Source organism: Triticum dicoccoides, chromosome 3B (assembly GCF_002162155.2).
Source record: "Triticum dicoccoides isolate Atlit2015 ecotype Zavitan chromosome 3B, WEW_v2.0, whole genome shotgun sequence".
NCBI lineage: Eukaryota > Viridiplantae > Streptophyta > Magnoliopsida > Poales > Poaceae > Triticum > Triticum dicoccoides.
In genome coordinates, this window is record NC_041385.1 from 403,423,550 (window position 1) to 403,439,846 (window position 16,297).

Below are 16,297 nucleotides of genomic sequence, written 5' to 3' on the forward strand. Positions count from 1 at the left end.
CAGAATCCTTCAGTCGCTTCCACCGAGCTACAAGAGCTTTGTGATGAACTTCAATATGCAGGGGATGGAAAAGACCATTCCTGAGGTATATTCAATGCTGAAATCAGCGGAGGTAGAAATCAAAAAGGAACATCAAGTTTTGATGGTGAATAAAACCACTGAGTTCAAGAAAGGCAAGGGGAAGAAGAACTTCAAGAAGGACGGCAAGGGAGTTGCCGCGCCCGGTAAGCCAGTTGCCGGGAAGAAGTCAAACAATGGACCCAAGCCTGAGACTGAGTGCTTTTATTGCAAGGGAAGTGGTCACTGGAAGCGGAACTGCCCCAAGTACTTAACGGACAAGAAGGCCGGCAAAACCAAAGGTACATGTGATATACATGTAATTGATGTGTACCTGACCAGTGCTCGTAGTAGCTCCTGGGTATTTGATACCGGTGCGATTGCTCATATTTGTAACTCAAAGCAGGAGCTGTGGAATAAGCGGAGACTGGTGAAGGACGAGGTGACGATGCGCGTCGGGAATGGTTCCAAGGTCAATGTGATCGCCGTCGGCACGCTACCTCTACATTTACCTACGGGATTAGTTTTAAACCTCAATAATTGTTATTTAGTGCCAGCTTTGAGCATGAACATTGTATCAGGATCTCGTTTAATACGAGATGGCTACTCATTTAAATCCGAGAATAATGGTTGTTCTATTTATATGAGTGATATGTTTTATGGTCATGCCCCGCTGGTGAATGGTTTATTCTTAATGAATCTCGAGCGTAATGTTACACATATTCATAGTGTGAATACCAAAAGATGTAAAGTTGATAACGATAGTCCGACATACTTGTGGCACTGCCGCCTTGGTCACATTAGTGTCAAGCGCATGAAGAAGCTCCATGCTGATGGACTTTTAGAGTCTTTAGATTATGAATCATTTGACACATGCGAACCATGCCTCATGGGCAAAATGACCAAGACTCATTTCTCCGGAACAATGGAGCGAGCAACCAACTTATTGGAAATCATACATACTGATGTGTGCGGTCCAATGAGCATCGAGGCTCGCGGAGGATATTGTTATGTTCTCACTCTCACTGATGACTTGAGTAGATATGGGTATGTCTACTTGATGAAACACAAGTCTGAGACCTTTGAAAAGTTCAAGGAATTTCAGAATGAGGTAGAGAATCAACGTGACCGAAAGATATAGTTCTTATGATCAGATCGTGGGGGAGAATATTTAAGTCACGAATTTGGTACACATTTAAGAAAATGTGGAATCATTTCACAACTCACGCTGCCTGGAACACCTCAGCGTAACGGTGTGTCTGAACATCATAATCGCACTCTATTGGATATGGTGCGATCTATGATGTCACTTACCGATTTACCGCTATCATTTTGGGGATACGCTCTAGAGACAGCTACATTCACTTTAAATAGGGCACTGTCGACATCGTATGAATTATGGTTTGGAAAGAAACCTAAGTTGTCGTTTCTAAAAGTTTGGGGATGCGATGCTTATGTCAAGAAACTACAACCTGAAAAGCTCGAACCCAAGTCGGAAAAATGCGTCTTCATAGGATACCCGAAGGAAACCATTGGGTATACCTTCTACTTAAGATCCAAGGGCAAGATCTTTGTTGCCAAGAATGGGTCCTTTCTGGAGAAAGAGTTTCTCTCGAAAGAATTAAGTGGGAGGAAAGTAGAGCTTGATGAAGTACTACCTCTTGAAACGGTAAGTAGCGCAACTCAGGAAGATGTTCCTGTGGTGCCTGCACCAACAAGAGAGGAGGTTAATGATGATGATCAAGATACTTAGGATCAAGCTCCTACTGAACTTCGAAGGTCCACAAGGACACGTTCCGCACCAGAGTGGTACGGCAACCCTGTCTTGGAAATCATGTTGTTAGACAACGGTGAACCTTCGAACTATGAAGAAGCGATGGCGGGCCCAGATTCCAACAAATGGCTTGAAGCCATGGAATCCGAGATAGGATCCATGTATGAAAACAAAGTATGGACTTTGACATACTTGCCCAATGATCGGCGAGCAATAGAAAACAAATGGATCTTTAAGAAGAAGACGGACACGGATGGTAATGTTACCATATATAAAGCTCGACTTGTCGCTAAGGGTTATCGACAAGTTCAAGGGATTGACTACGATGAGACATTCTCTCCCGTAGCAAAGCTGAAGTCCGTCTGAATCATGTTAGCAATTGCCGCATACTATGATTATGAGATATGGCAAATGGACGTCAAAACGGCATTCCTTAACGGTCACCTTAAGGAAGAACTGTATATGATGCAGCCGGAAGGTTTTGTTGACCCTAAGAATGCTAACAAGGTATGCAAGCTCCAGCGCTCCATCTATGGGCTGGTGCAAGCATCTCGGAGTTGGAACATTCGCTTTAATGAGATGATTAAAGCGTTTGGGTTTATGCAGACTTATGGAGAAGCCTGCGTTTACAAGAAAGTGAGTGGGAGCTCTGTAGCATTTCTCATATTATATGTGGATGACATACTTTTGATGGGAAATGATATAGAACTTTTGGACATCATTAAGGCCTACTTGAATAAGTGTTTTTCAATGAAGGACCTTGGAGAAGCTGCTTACATATTAGGCATCAAGATCTATAGAGATAGATCAAGATGCCTCATAGGTCTTTCACAAAGCACATACCTTGATAAGATATTGAAGAAGTTCAATATGGATCAGTCCAAGAAGGGGTTCTTGCCTGTGTTGCAAGGTGTGAAATTGAGCTCAGCTCAATGCCCGACCACGGCAGAAGATAGAGAAAAGATGAGTGTTGTCCCCTATGCCTCAGCCATAGGGTCTATCATGTATGCCATGACCTGTACCAGACCTGATATAAACCTTGCCGTAAGTTTGGTAGGAAGGTACCAAAGTAATCCCGACATGAAACACTGGACATCGGTCAAGAACATCCTTAAGTACCTGAAAAGGACTAAGGATATGTTTCTCGTATATGGAGGTGACGAAGAGCTCGTCGTAAAGGGTTACATCGACGCTAGCTTCAACACATATCTGGATGACTCTAAGTCACAAACCGGATACGTGTATATTTTGAATGGTGGGGCAGTAAGCTGGTGCAGTTGCAAGCAGAGCGTCGTGGCGGGATCTACATGTGAAGCGGAGTACATGGCAGCCTCGGAGGCAGCGCATGAAGCTATCTGGGTGAAGGAGTTCATCACCGACCTAGGAGTCATACCCAATGCGTCGGGGCCGATCACACTCTTCTGTGACAACACTGGAGCTATTGCACTTGCCAAGGAGCCCAGGTTTCACAAGAAGACCAGGCACATCAAGCGTCGCTTCAACTCCATCCGTGAAAATGTTCAAGATGGAGACATAGATATTTGTAAAGTACATACGGACCTGAATGTAGCAGATCCGTTGACTAAACCTCTCCCTAGAGCAAAACATGATCAACACCAGGACGCAATGGGTGTTCGATACATCACAATGTAACTAGATTATTGACTCTAGTGCAAGTGGGAGACTGTTGGAAATATGCCCTAGAGGCAATAATAAAATGGTTATTATTATATTTCTTTGTTCATGATAATTGTTTATTATCCATGCTATAATTGTATTATCCGGAAATCGTAATACATGTGTGAATACATAGACCACAACAAGTCCCTAGTGAGCCTCTAGTTGACTAGCTCGTTGATCAACAGATAGTCATGGTTTCCTGACTATGGACATTGGATGTCATTGATAATGGGATCATATCATTAGGAGAATGATGTGATGGACAAGACCCAATCCTAAGCATATCACAAAGATTGTGTAGTTCGTTTCACTAGAGCTTTTCCAAATGTCAAGTATCATTTCCGTAGACCATGAGATTATGCAACTCCTAGATACCGTAGGAGTGCTTTGGGTGTGCCAAATGTCACAACGTAACTGGGTGACTATAAAGGTGCACTACGGGTACCTCCGAAAGTGTCTATTGGGTTGGCATGAATCGAGACTGGGATTTGTCACTCCGTATGACGGAGAGGTATCTCTGGGCCCACTCGGTAATGCATCATCATAATGAGCTCAATGTGACCAAGTGTCTGGTCACAGGATCATGCATTACGGTACGAGTAAAGTGACTTGCCGGTAACGAGATTGAACAAGGTATTGGGATACCGACGATCGAGTCTCAGGCAAGTAACGTACCGATTGACAAAGGGAATTGTATATGGGATTGATTGAATCCTCGACATCGTGGTTCATCCGATGAGATCATCGAGGAGCATGTGGGAGCCAACATGGGTATCCAGATCCCGCTGTTGGTTATTGACCGGAGAGGCGTCTCGGTCATGTCTGCATGTCTTCCGAACCCGTAGGGTCTACACACTTAAGGTTCGATGACGCTAGGGTTGTAGAGATATTAGTATGCAGTAACCCGAAAGTTTTTTGGAGTCCCGTATGAGATCCCGGACGTCACGAGGAGTTCCGGAACGGTCCGGAGGTGAAGAATTATATATAGGAAGTCAGGTTTCGGCCATCGGGAAAGTTTCAGGGGTCACCGGTATTGTACCGGGACCACCGGAAGGGTCCCGGGGGTCCACCGGGTGGGGCCACCTATCCCAGAGGGCCCCGTGGGCTGAAGTGGGAGGGGAACCAGCCCCTGGTGGGCTGGTGCGCCCCCCCTTGGCCCCCCTGCACCTAGGGTTGGAAACCCTAGGGGTGGGGGCGCCTCCACCTGGCTTGGGGGGCAAGTTTCCCCCCTGTCCGCCGCCCCCCCTTGGAGATTGCATCTCCTAGGGCCGGCGCCCCCCCTAGGGGGCCTATATAAAGGGGGGAGGGCAGCTGCACCCATGCTCTTGGCGCCTCCCTCTCCCCTTGCTACACCTCTCCCTCTCGTAGAAGCTCGGCGAAGCTCTGCTGAGATCTCTGCTGCATCCACCACCACGCCGTCGTGCTGCTGGATCTCCGTCAACATCTCCTTCCCCCTTGCTGGATCAAGGAGGAGACGTCTTCCTCAACCGTACATGTGTTGAACGTGGAGGTGCTGTCGGTTCAGCACTAGGATCATCGGTGATTTGGATCACGACGAGTACGACTCCCTCAACCCCGTTCTCTTGAACGCTTCTGCACGCGATCTACAAGGGTATGTAGATGCACTCCCCTCTCTCGTTGCTAGATGACTCCATAGATTGATCTTGGTAAACGTAGGAATTTTTTTTATTTTGCAACGTTCCCCAACATAGGACACCTCAAGGCATAACATAAATTGTCATAGCCGTGTGCGGTGCCCCCTGCACCGTTTACTCCTCCGGTCATATTATCGTAGTGCTTAGGCGAAGCCCTGTGCGGATCACATCATCATCACCGTCACCACGCCGTCGTGCTGACGAAACTCATCTACTCCTTCGTACCTCTACTGGATCAAGAGTTCGATGGACGTCATCAAGCTGAACGTGTGCAGAACTCGGAGGTGCCGTACGATCGGTGCTTGATCGGTTGAATCGAGAAGACATTCGACTACATCAACCGCGTAGCTAACGCTTCCGCTTTCGGTCTACGAGGGTACGTGGACACACTCTCCCCCTCTCGTTGCTATGCATCTCCTAGATAGATCTTGCGTGAGCGTAGGAATTTTTATGAAATTGCATGCTACATTTACCAACAAAAACATTAAGTGGATCCATAGTCATCTTTTAATTATTTTGTTTCTTTTCTGTTTTTGAGTCATGACATGAAGACAATAAAAGCAAGCAAAGAAGCAAACAAGAAAAAGGCAAACGAATTTTTTTTTTGTATTTTTGTAAAAACTTTTTGGAAGTGGGGAGATGAAAACGAGAGGCAAATGGCAAATAATGTAAATACAAGGAGATGAAAGTTTATGCGTAGGTACTTGATAGATGTTGATGATGTCCCCCCGGCAACCGTGCTAGAAATTCCTCCTGCTCCTTGTGAGCTGCATTGAGATTTCCCCGAAGAGGAGAGGATGATGCAGTATAATAAAGATAAGTATTTCCCTCGGTTTTGAAACCAAGGTTATCAATCCAGTAGGAGATCCAAGCAACACTATGTAAAATAGCACTTGCACACAAACAAAAATACTTGCAACCCAACGCGTAGAGGGGTTGTCAATCCCTCAACGGTTACGAGAAAGATTAAAAGATATAGTTTTTGATAGATAGATCTAACAAAAATACAAAATAAAATAAAATTGTAGCAAGGTACTTTTGGTTTTAATATATGATAGAAAATAGACCCGGGGTCATAGTTTTCACTAGAGGTTTCTCTCGAGAAAATAGCATATGGTGGGTAGAAAAATTACTGTTGGGCAATTGACAGAAAAGCAAATAATCATGATGAGGCAGTGATCATGTATATAGGCATCACGTCCGAGACAAGTAGACCGAAACAATTCTGCATTTACTACTATCACTCCACACATCGACCGCTATCACACATGCATCTAGTGTATTAAGTTCATGGAAGAACGGAGTAACTCCTTAAGCAAGATGACATGATGTAGACAAGATAAACTCACGAATGAAATAAATCCCATCTTGTTACCCTTAATAGCAACGATACATGCGTGTCATGTCTCTTTCTGTCACTGGGATTGAGCACCGAAAGATCGAACCCATCACAAAGCACCCCTTCCCATGGCAAGATAAATCAATCTAGTTGGCCAAACCAAACCAAACCAATAAATCCGAGAAGAAATGCGAAGCTATAATAATCATGCATAAAAGAGTTCAGAGAAAACTCAAATAATTTCATGGATAGATCTGATCATAAACTCATAATTCATCGGGTCCCAACACACACACCACAAAAAGTCATTACATCAAATAGATCTCCAAGAACACCGAGGAGAACATTGTATTGAAGATCAAAAAGAGAGAAGAAGCCATCTAGCTACTAACTATGGATCCATAGGTCCGTGGTAAACTACTCACGCATCACCTGAGGGGCAGCAAGGATGATGAAGACCCCCCCCCCCCATGATCGTTTCCCCCTCCGACAGAGTGCCGGAAAAGGCCTCTAGATGGGATCTCATGATTCTAGAACTTGCGGCGGCGGAAAAAGTATTTCGTGGACTCCCTGGTAGGTTTTGTGTTTTCTGGGTATTTATAGAGGCGGAGGTAGGTCAAACGGAGCCTTGTGGGCCCCACTACCCACCAGGGCACGCTAGAGGCCCTTGGCGCGCCTTGGTGCTTAGTGGGCCACTCCTTCTTCTTCGCATTCCCTCCAGAAGCTTCGAGGGTCTCTTATTGCCAGAAAAAAATCTCCAAAAAGTTTCGTGGCATTTGGATTTCGGTTGGCACTGATATTCTGCAAAGTCAAAAATAAGAAGAAAAAAATGGCACTGGACACTAAGTTAATAGGTTAGTCCCGAAAAATGATATAAAGTTGCTTGTAAATCTATATAAAATATCCAAGATTGATAATATACTAGCATGGAACAATAAAATATTATAGATAGGTTGGAGACATATCAGAGCAAATCCCACTCTCGAGCTATCCGGCCACTTGTCAAACTTTCCGATGAACTTGTAAGTTGTCATTATGATCATCGTGTTACAGGTGACGTTTGAGCAACCCCAAAGCACATCGTACGGTAAGAAGCGACCACGATACTCTCATGGTCTAAGGAGCAAGATCACACGTTAACACTCCGTGTGAATACAATTGAATATAGACGATATTAATCCAATTCACAACAAACAAGTTTGGGTCAATTCAAATATGATCGTTTTTCCAACGTCTTAGTGTTGTTTTAGGATTATCGTTACACTTAACGATATCCTAAGATCCGGAAAATGTGATCACTAACTACACTTGAGCTAGTCCCAGAGGCAAGACTAGGAACCTTCTATTTAACTGTTTATCATTCCACACGTGCATATGAGTTTTCCACTGAATTGTATATTTATAATCATAGCAGCTATAGCACAGAATATAAACTCCTTAACTATGAATATTGAAATATAATAATACAAATAGTATTGCCTTTAGGGCATATTTCCAACAAACACATTTAAGCATTGTCCACTAATTAACCAAGTAATTATATCCTACCTAATATTAACACGTAATTTATATCTTGCCTAATATTAATATGTAATAAAATTAATGTCTTGACTAATACTAACATGCATTGCACGTTTGTTTGATTAAATTAATGAGTTTATGTTCTAAATTGATCAATTCCCGAGTTGTTGGACTAAAGTGTGCAATCAGTTTAAGTTAATGAACTAGCAGCATATGTCACTCCCAAATTTAGGGTAGACTACTAGAGTTGCTTTGAGGGCACCCAGTTCTACACCTAATTCATGCGGTACACATGAGCCAACACGATTAATGGCAAAACAATGGGATATTCCAGACGTCCGAAGGTTAGTAAACACAGTGATGGATTGACTCCTCCATGTGTTGGCGGAGCTGTCAGAGGAAGGGCGCTTGTGTACACTGATGACGCTATGGAGATGCTCGCATGTCTGCAACGAGATCATCCACAACAAACGCCTGCCACCCATCGAGGTGTCGACCCAGTTTCTCTCCAGTTATATTACCTCCCTGCTAGCCTTATAGGCCAACCCTCATGCTGACCACGTTAACGGCAAAATGGGAGCCGCCCAACTAAGCAAAAACAACCCGTTATCACATGTGTGTTGGGACCCGAAGATGCTTGCCTGGGAGCCCCGGCTTCGGTGGGTTGGGTGACGTTGAGCATTGATGTTTTTCTTTCGAAAGTGGACAACACAACGGGAGCTAGCATGGTGCTTAGAGATAAATGTGGTGCAATCATATACTCCTCCTGCTGTGATTTATAGCACTGTGCAACGCCGTTGCAATCGAAAATAGCAGCTTGTGTGGAAGGCGTCTCCTTAGCCATCCAGTGGTTAGCTTTGCTAATCGTTATCCAGTCAGATTGCTCAGAGCTTGTTAAGATGACCACTGACCAAGGAGACATCAGATCAACATATATGATGATGGTCCAGGAGATTAAATCGTTACTTCATCAGGATAATAGGGAGTTCATATTCAAGCATGTTAGGCGGGAGCAAAACGTTGTTAGCCACTTTTTAGCAAACTATGGTAGAATAAAGAAGCGCACTGCAGTGTGGCTTCGATCAAGACTGAACGAGATACCTAACCTATGTAATGCAGACTTGGCCGCCAATGAATGAATACTCTTTTTCCTCGAATAAAAAACCAACACGGTTACATGAAAATGGCAGCATAAGCATAAAACAACCAAGTTCTACACTGAATTTGAAAGCCCTCATTGACTAGAGCGGCCAAAGAAAAACCCGCCACACTACTGGTCGGTACTTCCTCTATAAAGAAATAGAGGGAGTACTTGCATGAAAAAATCTTTTATATTATTTTATTTTTTGAAACAAGCAATTATTTTTGAACAGGCTGCTAAAATGTTTTCAACTCCATGAAGCATGAGATTCCTGTGAGAGTTCGGTAGGGGAGTTCACGGGCGGAGGCCCGTGGTGGGTCCGACACACACACGGTCGCTCATCCAGATCTCGTCACATGAGAATGCAGCGGGCACTCTTTGGTTTGTCACGGGAAAGCTACAGATATCTGCCCATTGGTACGTACCGTTCACCAGCTTTTGTCTTGCACCCGTTATAATTCCCCGCACCATGGTTACATTTCTTGTTTGGCGAGAAACACAAGGTGACATGACACGCGGGAGTAGGTTGGTGTTGGTTCCTTCTCAGCTCGCAACTCATGCCTGCTCCAGAGCGAACGTACGTACGTACGTACATGCGCCATCTTCTTTTGGTTTCTTCGACCTCAAGGAAAGAAAAGAAGGAAAGGAAAGGAGGGCAATACAGCACAGGTCGATGAACCCCAAAGCCGGTACCATCTTTACACGAGTGCGCCCCTGCTTTTCTTTCACTTATAGTCAGTGGGAGTTGTAAAGCAAAGGAGGAGGAGAGGATAATGCCTAGCCAAGGAAGGGAGCCCAACCTAGCAAGATATTCCTGACCGAACAACTTGGTCACGATTGCACACGTTCACAGAAAATATTGGTACTCCTTATTAGTATTTCACAAGTGTAGACTAGTCTCATTTCATGCATCTAGCCTTTGTTTTTTCCGTTCACAGAAGAAATTTTCATCTATTTTGGCGTTTTAATTCGGCAGACAAGCTGATCCGGATACAGCTCACCAAAATCCAACCAAGAAAAAAGAAAGAAAACGAGCTGGTGGTACTACTAAATTCCAGTGCTACTCCAGGCACGGACTTCCGGCCGAAAGAAACCAACAAGCGTGTGCCGGAACGGGCCAGGAAGGAAGAGAGGCACTTCACCAACCAAGAGAAATCTCCTCGCCTCAACCAAGACTCGACTTGGCTGGCCTCGGCCACTTCGATCTCTCCACCTCTCCAGTAGGGTAGGAGTACCAGCGGGCAGCGGTGGCGGGGCCGAATGGTGGTCTCCGTGAGCGCGGGCGGTGGGCTGGCGGACGGGTTCGGCCTCCTCTGCCCGTTCTTGGCCCGCTTGATGATGCCCAGGTGAGCATGGTTGATAAGATAACATGTCTCTAGTTTGAGGCTGTGTGGTTTATATGCGTGCTGGTGGTGTTCGTGAGAGTGCAGGCGAGTTGCTTGTGTGTTTGCCTACCAAGGCTCACATCCATAAGATGCGTCCTGTGTCACTCACATGGTGCTCCCATGGAAGACACCGGAGCTACTTGCCCCAGATTTAGTCAGTGTTAATGTGTTCTGGGTGTTTGCTCCAGGTAGATTAACCAAGTTAATGGTTTCTTGGTTCTCTTGGATGAATGTCGCTCATAATTGAACCCAAACTGCTAGTCTTTATCATCCTCTATCTGTAAACTGGACTTCCCCATCTCTGCTTCCAGTCTGTTCCCTATGAAATTTGGGTCGCCTCTTCTTTCTTGATCATGATATATAGAGTTTTTGTGTATTATTTTGTTTTGTCAATGTATCAGCAGTACTCTGGGAAACATCACGTACTCAAGGTTGCTTCATAACATGAGTATCATGTTTGATCTTTGGAGCTAATGTTAGTTGCACTCAGAGGCCAAGCAATTGCTTTATAACGGTTGTTTTTCTTATACACTATGAACAAATTGATCGTTTGGACTTCCTGAATTCTGTAGATAATCATCTTTTAACATTTTTATCAATGTTGAATTAGGTTTTTATGTTGCTGGTCTGGTCTATGAGCTGCAAGCGACTGTCCAGTTGTCGGTCAGGTAAACAATCTGTAACTCGGTGTTTAGTTCTCGTATAATTCTATAATCATTGAAGGCAGGGATCTCTACATGATCTTGTGCCATTTTGTTACATTTTACTGAAGAGATTATGTTAGTACTGTATTCAATATTTTTCTGGAGTGCCATCAACACTTTCTTGGTTTCTAGTAAAGCCATTCTTGTGTGATTTACTTGAATAACCTTTATGTAACTAGGCATTTTATTCTCCTTTTGGTTACCTTGATAATGGCTTTATGTGTTACCAATTTGTTATTCAATCTCTTTGTTTATTTATACTGTCTAAAAATATCACCACAATCCTATTATTTCTGATGATGTGCAGCAAAGATGACCTAATGCTGAAGTGTGTCCTGGTTGCAGGGAAATCATAATGTCAACAAGTGAAAACTTACGGGTGGAGTTATTGTCCAGAACCCCGCCTTTTGGTTTGAGACTATGGGTTGTGCTTGGCATAAGCATTTGGGCTGCAATTCTGTTTGTCCTAGGCCTCATATGCTTCCTGTTGATATACTGGAGGAGACGAGGGAATCATCATGATATTGCTGAGCCTGAAATCCCAGATGTAACCAAAGAGATTGCAGTAGATGAAGTTGGTAGCCGAGCTTTTGTGGAGAACATCTGTGCCCCAGAAAGTCACATCTTTCCAGTGAAGGAGAGAGATCCAGAGAAAGAATCGGGGAAAGTGTTCGCTCACTTGATTACGAGCAAATCAAGTGATGATCATAATTTGATTGAGTGCAGCTCGCACCAATATGATAGGGCCCAGGAGTTATACTCTGGTGATGAAGGCAGTTCAGCATATGATAAGAGGGAGTACTCTCAGTGTGCCACCATGTCCATGTCTCCTCGGGCTGGTCTCCCAGAGTTCTCTCACCTGGGTTTGGGTCATTGGTATACTCTCAGAGAGTTGGAGCATTCAACAAATGGGTTCTCTAATGAGTATATCATTGGAGAGGGCGGATATGGGGTTGTTTATCATGGCTGTCTTGTAAATGGAACTGATGTTGCAATCAAAAAACTTTTTAATAACGTGTAAGAGACATTAACGTTGATTCTTACCATAAAGAATAACTTCTTATAGACCACAAAATTACATGCTGTGAGTAATATATTATTGACTTCTCTGAAATCTTGGTATGTTTTTCCAGGGGCCAGGCAGAGAAAGAGTTCAGGGTCGAAGTTGAGGCCATTGGTCATGTTAGGCATAAGAATCTGGTGCGACTTCTGGGTTACTGTGTTGAGGGAAGCCACAGGTGAATCTTTGTTTACACACTCTGTTAACCAGACTTTTTTATTTTTTCTTCCATTCACCAATATTCGTCAAGCTGCAGTCCCATATATTTGTCTTGCACGGATAGTTACATTACTATATATTTTTCATGTTTATTATTTTATTCCCATCACATCTCTTGAGTTTATTTTTTAAGTTCTTTAGTTAAAAGTTGCAGATAGCAATTTGTATGATTGCAAGGCTTGCTTTCAATGTTTATGTACAATGCACTAATTACCAAAATATTGATACAGTTAGCTAGCAGACTTTGTCATCTCAAATCTACTGAGGAAAATTGTATATAATCAGATACCAACACTAGCTCCACATAGAATATGCAACATTGTTGTCTATCTCAAACAAAAGTTTTCAGTTGTTATCTTAGTGTGCTTGATGCTTATTATGTTCAGTTATTAAATGTTGAATATGAGTATGAAGGCATCATTTAGAATCATTTTGCGAATTAGTAACTAGTAAGAGATTTATGATAAGCATTCATCCACTTTATATGCAGTTCAGGTACCAATGCTGTTTCAAGAAACATGTGTAATATTACCATCTTTAGCTCGTCATTTGCCTAAAAATATATTTGAAGTTTATGTATATGTTTGATTTATGCAGTCTGAATCACGTCTTGCTAATATTATGTCGAGCCTAGGTGACAAGATACTGCTTTGTTCATAATTGATCTTACCTGACCAATATTTGCTCACAACAGTTGTCTGCCACAGTCATGTCCTTATGTTATTATGGATTGAGTATTGGTATATCGTACAGTAAGGCCCCGTTCGGAACCTCTCCTGCTCCCAGCTTCTAGGCTCAGCGCGTGGAGCCGTCCCGAACGCGGCAGCTCCAAGAAGCTGGCTTCGCGGAGCAAACGACCCTGCCAGTGCAAAAACGAGAAGCTAGTCGAACCCAGCTCCCAGCTTCCAGCTCAAAACGAGAAGTTGGACTTCGTTGAAATTACATGGGAATGCCACCGCTAAGTTGCGTACCGGTTCGATCTATTTCTTCCCGAGCTCCTGTACGAGCCAGCGAGTAGACGTGGACGCTTCCACGCCTTTCACTCCGAACTGGGCCGGCAGCCCATGTCACCATCTTCGTTCCCAAACAGCCCATGTCCCTGTAGCCCATCGCCAGCCCATGCAGCGGAGGGAGAAGCTGGCCACAGCCTCCCGAACGCACGCAGCACCTCACGGAGAAGCTGGAAGCTGGCGTTGGAAGCTGGAGACGTGGATTTCTTGAATCTGGAGGACTTCCGAACGGGGCCTAAATAGCTTCCTATCTCCTTAGGGCATCTACAATGGTGTTATCTTGGCAGTACCATGTAGATTGTATGATGAACGAGGAAAAAGGGAGTTTGCCTCCTCTTAGCTAAGAGATGACCTCTTAGCAAGAAATAGAAGACATTTTTCACCATTATACGAGATGTCTTGTCTCGATCACACATTTCCTTATTTAATTTTAATCATCCAATAATCTGAGGAGCATTGCTAGAGATAACACTACGAGATAATCCATTGTACAATATGTTCTTTTACTTATCTAGATGGTGTAGAATGAATAAGAAAAGACTGTCTTGGTGCACTAGCACCAATCCGCCCATCAGGGCTCGACTCACGTGAGGTGCAATTATTTCACGGAGTGACTGGTTGATCCATTTTTTTCCTCCTTAGGTTTTAAGTCTGTTTTCTTAAGCCAATACAAGTATAACCTTTTAAAGTTTATATAAATGCATATAAACACATGAAAGTCTATTTGCTTGATTGGTGTATATAGTACTTTTGTGTAACAATTACTATTTGCAGCCACTACAATTAAGTAACTCTTCTTGCAGGATGCTTGTCTACGAATACATCAGCAACGGCAACTTAGAACAGTGGTTGCATGGTGCGATGCGTCAACAAGGTGTTCTTACCTGGGAAGCCCGCATAAAAATTACCCTTGGCATTGCTAAAGCGTAAGTGATGTCCTATTCTTGAATTTGGTTTCTTTCTTCTATATTGGGCCCTCTTTGAACAAATCATTCTGCTTGGCAGACTGGCTTATTTGCACGAAGGCATAGAGCCAAAAGTTATTCACCGTGATATCAAATCAAGTAATATCCTTATTGACGAAGAATTCAATGGAAAACTTTCTGACTTTGGATTATCTAAGCTCTTGGGTGAAGGGAAGAGCCATATAACTACTCGAGTTATGGGGACTTTTGGGTAAGCTCTTATTGTCATGCTGTCACTGAGTTGCAGAAACATTGATATCCAGTGAACCCATTTCCCTGAGTTGAATTATCCATTAGGAATTGACAAGGTAACAATCTATTAACTCGGTTGCATTGTTTTCAGCTATGTAGCCCCTGAATACGTAAATACTGGACTGCTAAATGAAAAGAGCGATGTGTACAGTTTTGGGGTACTACTCTTGGAAGCCGTGACTGGAAGGGATCCTGTTAACTACAGCCGGCCTGCCAATGAGGTGAGCACGCACAGAACCCTGTAGCAATCATGCATGCCTCAAACATATATACCTGTTTCTTTCCAAATCTTGTGGTTTTTAATTGGGGAAAGAAATGCTGACATGGATACCCTGCAGGTCCATATGGTGGAGTGGCTTAAACAGATGGTTGGCAGCAGGAGAGCAGAGGAGGTGGTTGATTCTGAAATGGAGGCTAAACCAACTAAACAGGCTCTCAAGCGTGCTCTCCTAGTCGCGCTCAAGTGTGTAGACCCCGTTGCTGACAGAAGGCCTACTATGGGTCAGGCCGTTCGTATGCTCGAAGCAGAGGATGGGCTATCACGGGAGGTTTGTACTGAGTACTGTATCTACTTTCTTACTTATGTGTTAAGTGTCAAATTGCAATAGTCTGAACTCTCAAGTCTGATGTCACTCAAGGAACGGAGGAAGAGCCGGCCGGCGCATGTCGATGGTGGAGACACCTGACCTGGGTTAGCAGTCCAAGTCAAGGCCGCGTGTGTTGAAATTGCTTGCGATAAGAAACATCATCTGGGACGTAAAATGTAAATAAAGCTTTCGCTGGCAAAAACAGAGGATGAAATAAGCCTTCTGCTTATGATCGTACTGGATGGTAGATTACTATGATGGGAATCCACATTCCACAAGAGTAATTCCTGATCGCGACTCTCAACTTCCAAAAGTCGCTGAAACAGCATATGCATTTTCGAAATGTACATCAAGTAGGCTGATAGTACTGGGTAGCGAGAACTTGTTTGCCAGTACATTTGTATTTATCTATGTTTTAGTTGATCAAGTCACTTAGAGCAACTCCAAAGTGCCGACCTACTTCGTCCGGACGTGTCTGCTTGGATCAAAACGGACACATAAGTCAGGCCCAATGCGCCAACCCAAACGAATGTCCGCCCGACGACCCATTCCTGGCCCAAATTTGGGCCTCATTTGTGTTGGCGCGGACATTGAATCGGATGCGCACGACGCGTGCCTACTCCTCCCCCTGTCCCGCCAGTCGGTGGCACAACGACCATCATTTTTCTCCACTTACCCAAAACACTCTTGTGCGCGTGCCTACTCCTTCCCCTATCCCGCCAGTCGGTGGCACAATGACCATCATTTTCCTCCACTTACCCAAAACACTCCCGCCTGCACGAGCTCCCAATCGCTTGCCATGGATGACGCACGACCCTCGATGCCGTCATCGGCCTCGTGTCCCTCGCCTCGTCCAACCTCACCTCCGTCGCCTTCGCCAAAGGCAAGCCCTGCGTGCCCCGCAAGATTGCGGCGCCGCCCTAGAAGAAGCAGCTGACGCCCGAGGAG

The 16,297-nt window shown here is 44.2% G+C and overlaps 1 protein-coding gene across 5 annotated transcripts; it reads left to right on the forward strand.

Annotated features, from left to right (window-relative positions):
* Positions 1–10,143: 10,143 nt before the first annotated feature.
* Positions 10,144–15,788, forward strand: LOC119276217 (probable receptor-like protein kinase At2g42960). Of its 5 annotated transcripts, none has more exons than XM_037557235.1 (10): positions 10,144–10,513; positions 10,957–11,066; positions 11,163–11,220; positions 11,602–12,273; positions 12,390–12,494; positions 14,349–14,471; positions 14,551–14,721; positions 14,854–14,983; positions 15,101–15,310; positions 15,401–15,788. In XM_037557235.1, the coding sequence occupies exons 4-10, from the start codon at positions 11,612–11,614 to the stop codon at positions 15,446–15,448; spliced, it is 1,449 nt and encodes a 482-aa protein (XP_037413132.1). In that variant the 5' UTR covers positions 10,144–10,513; positions 10,957–11,066; positions 11,163–11,220; positions 11,602–11,611; the 3' UTR covers positions 15,449–15,788. The 5 variants fall into 5 exon arrangements, with proteins under 5 accessions (XP_037413132.1, XP_037413130.1, XP_037413129.1 ...); XM_037557236.1 differs by lacking the exon at positions 10,144–10,513 and adding an exon at positions 10,726–10,740; XM_037557233.1 differs by lacking the exon at positions 10,957–11,066.
* The last annotated feature ends 509 nt before the right edge of the window (positions 15,789–16,297 follow it).

Coding starts and splice junctions, on each gene's coding strand:
- LOC119276217 (XM_037557232.1), top strand. CDS start 10,662: ATGGTGCTCCCATGGAAGACACCGGAGCTACTTGCCCCAGATTTAGTC. Junction 10,741..11,162: donor GTTCTGGGTGTTTGCTCCAG/GTAGATTAACCA, acceptor ATGTTGAATTAG/GTTTTTATGTTGCTGGTCTG. Junction 15,311..15,400: donor AGGATGGGCTATCACGGGAG/GTTTGTACTGAG, acceptor ATGTCACTCAAG/GAACGGAGGAAGAGCCGGCC.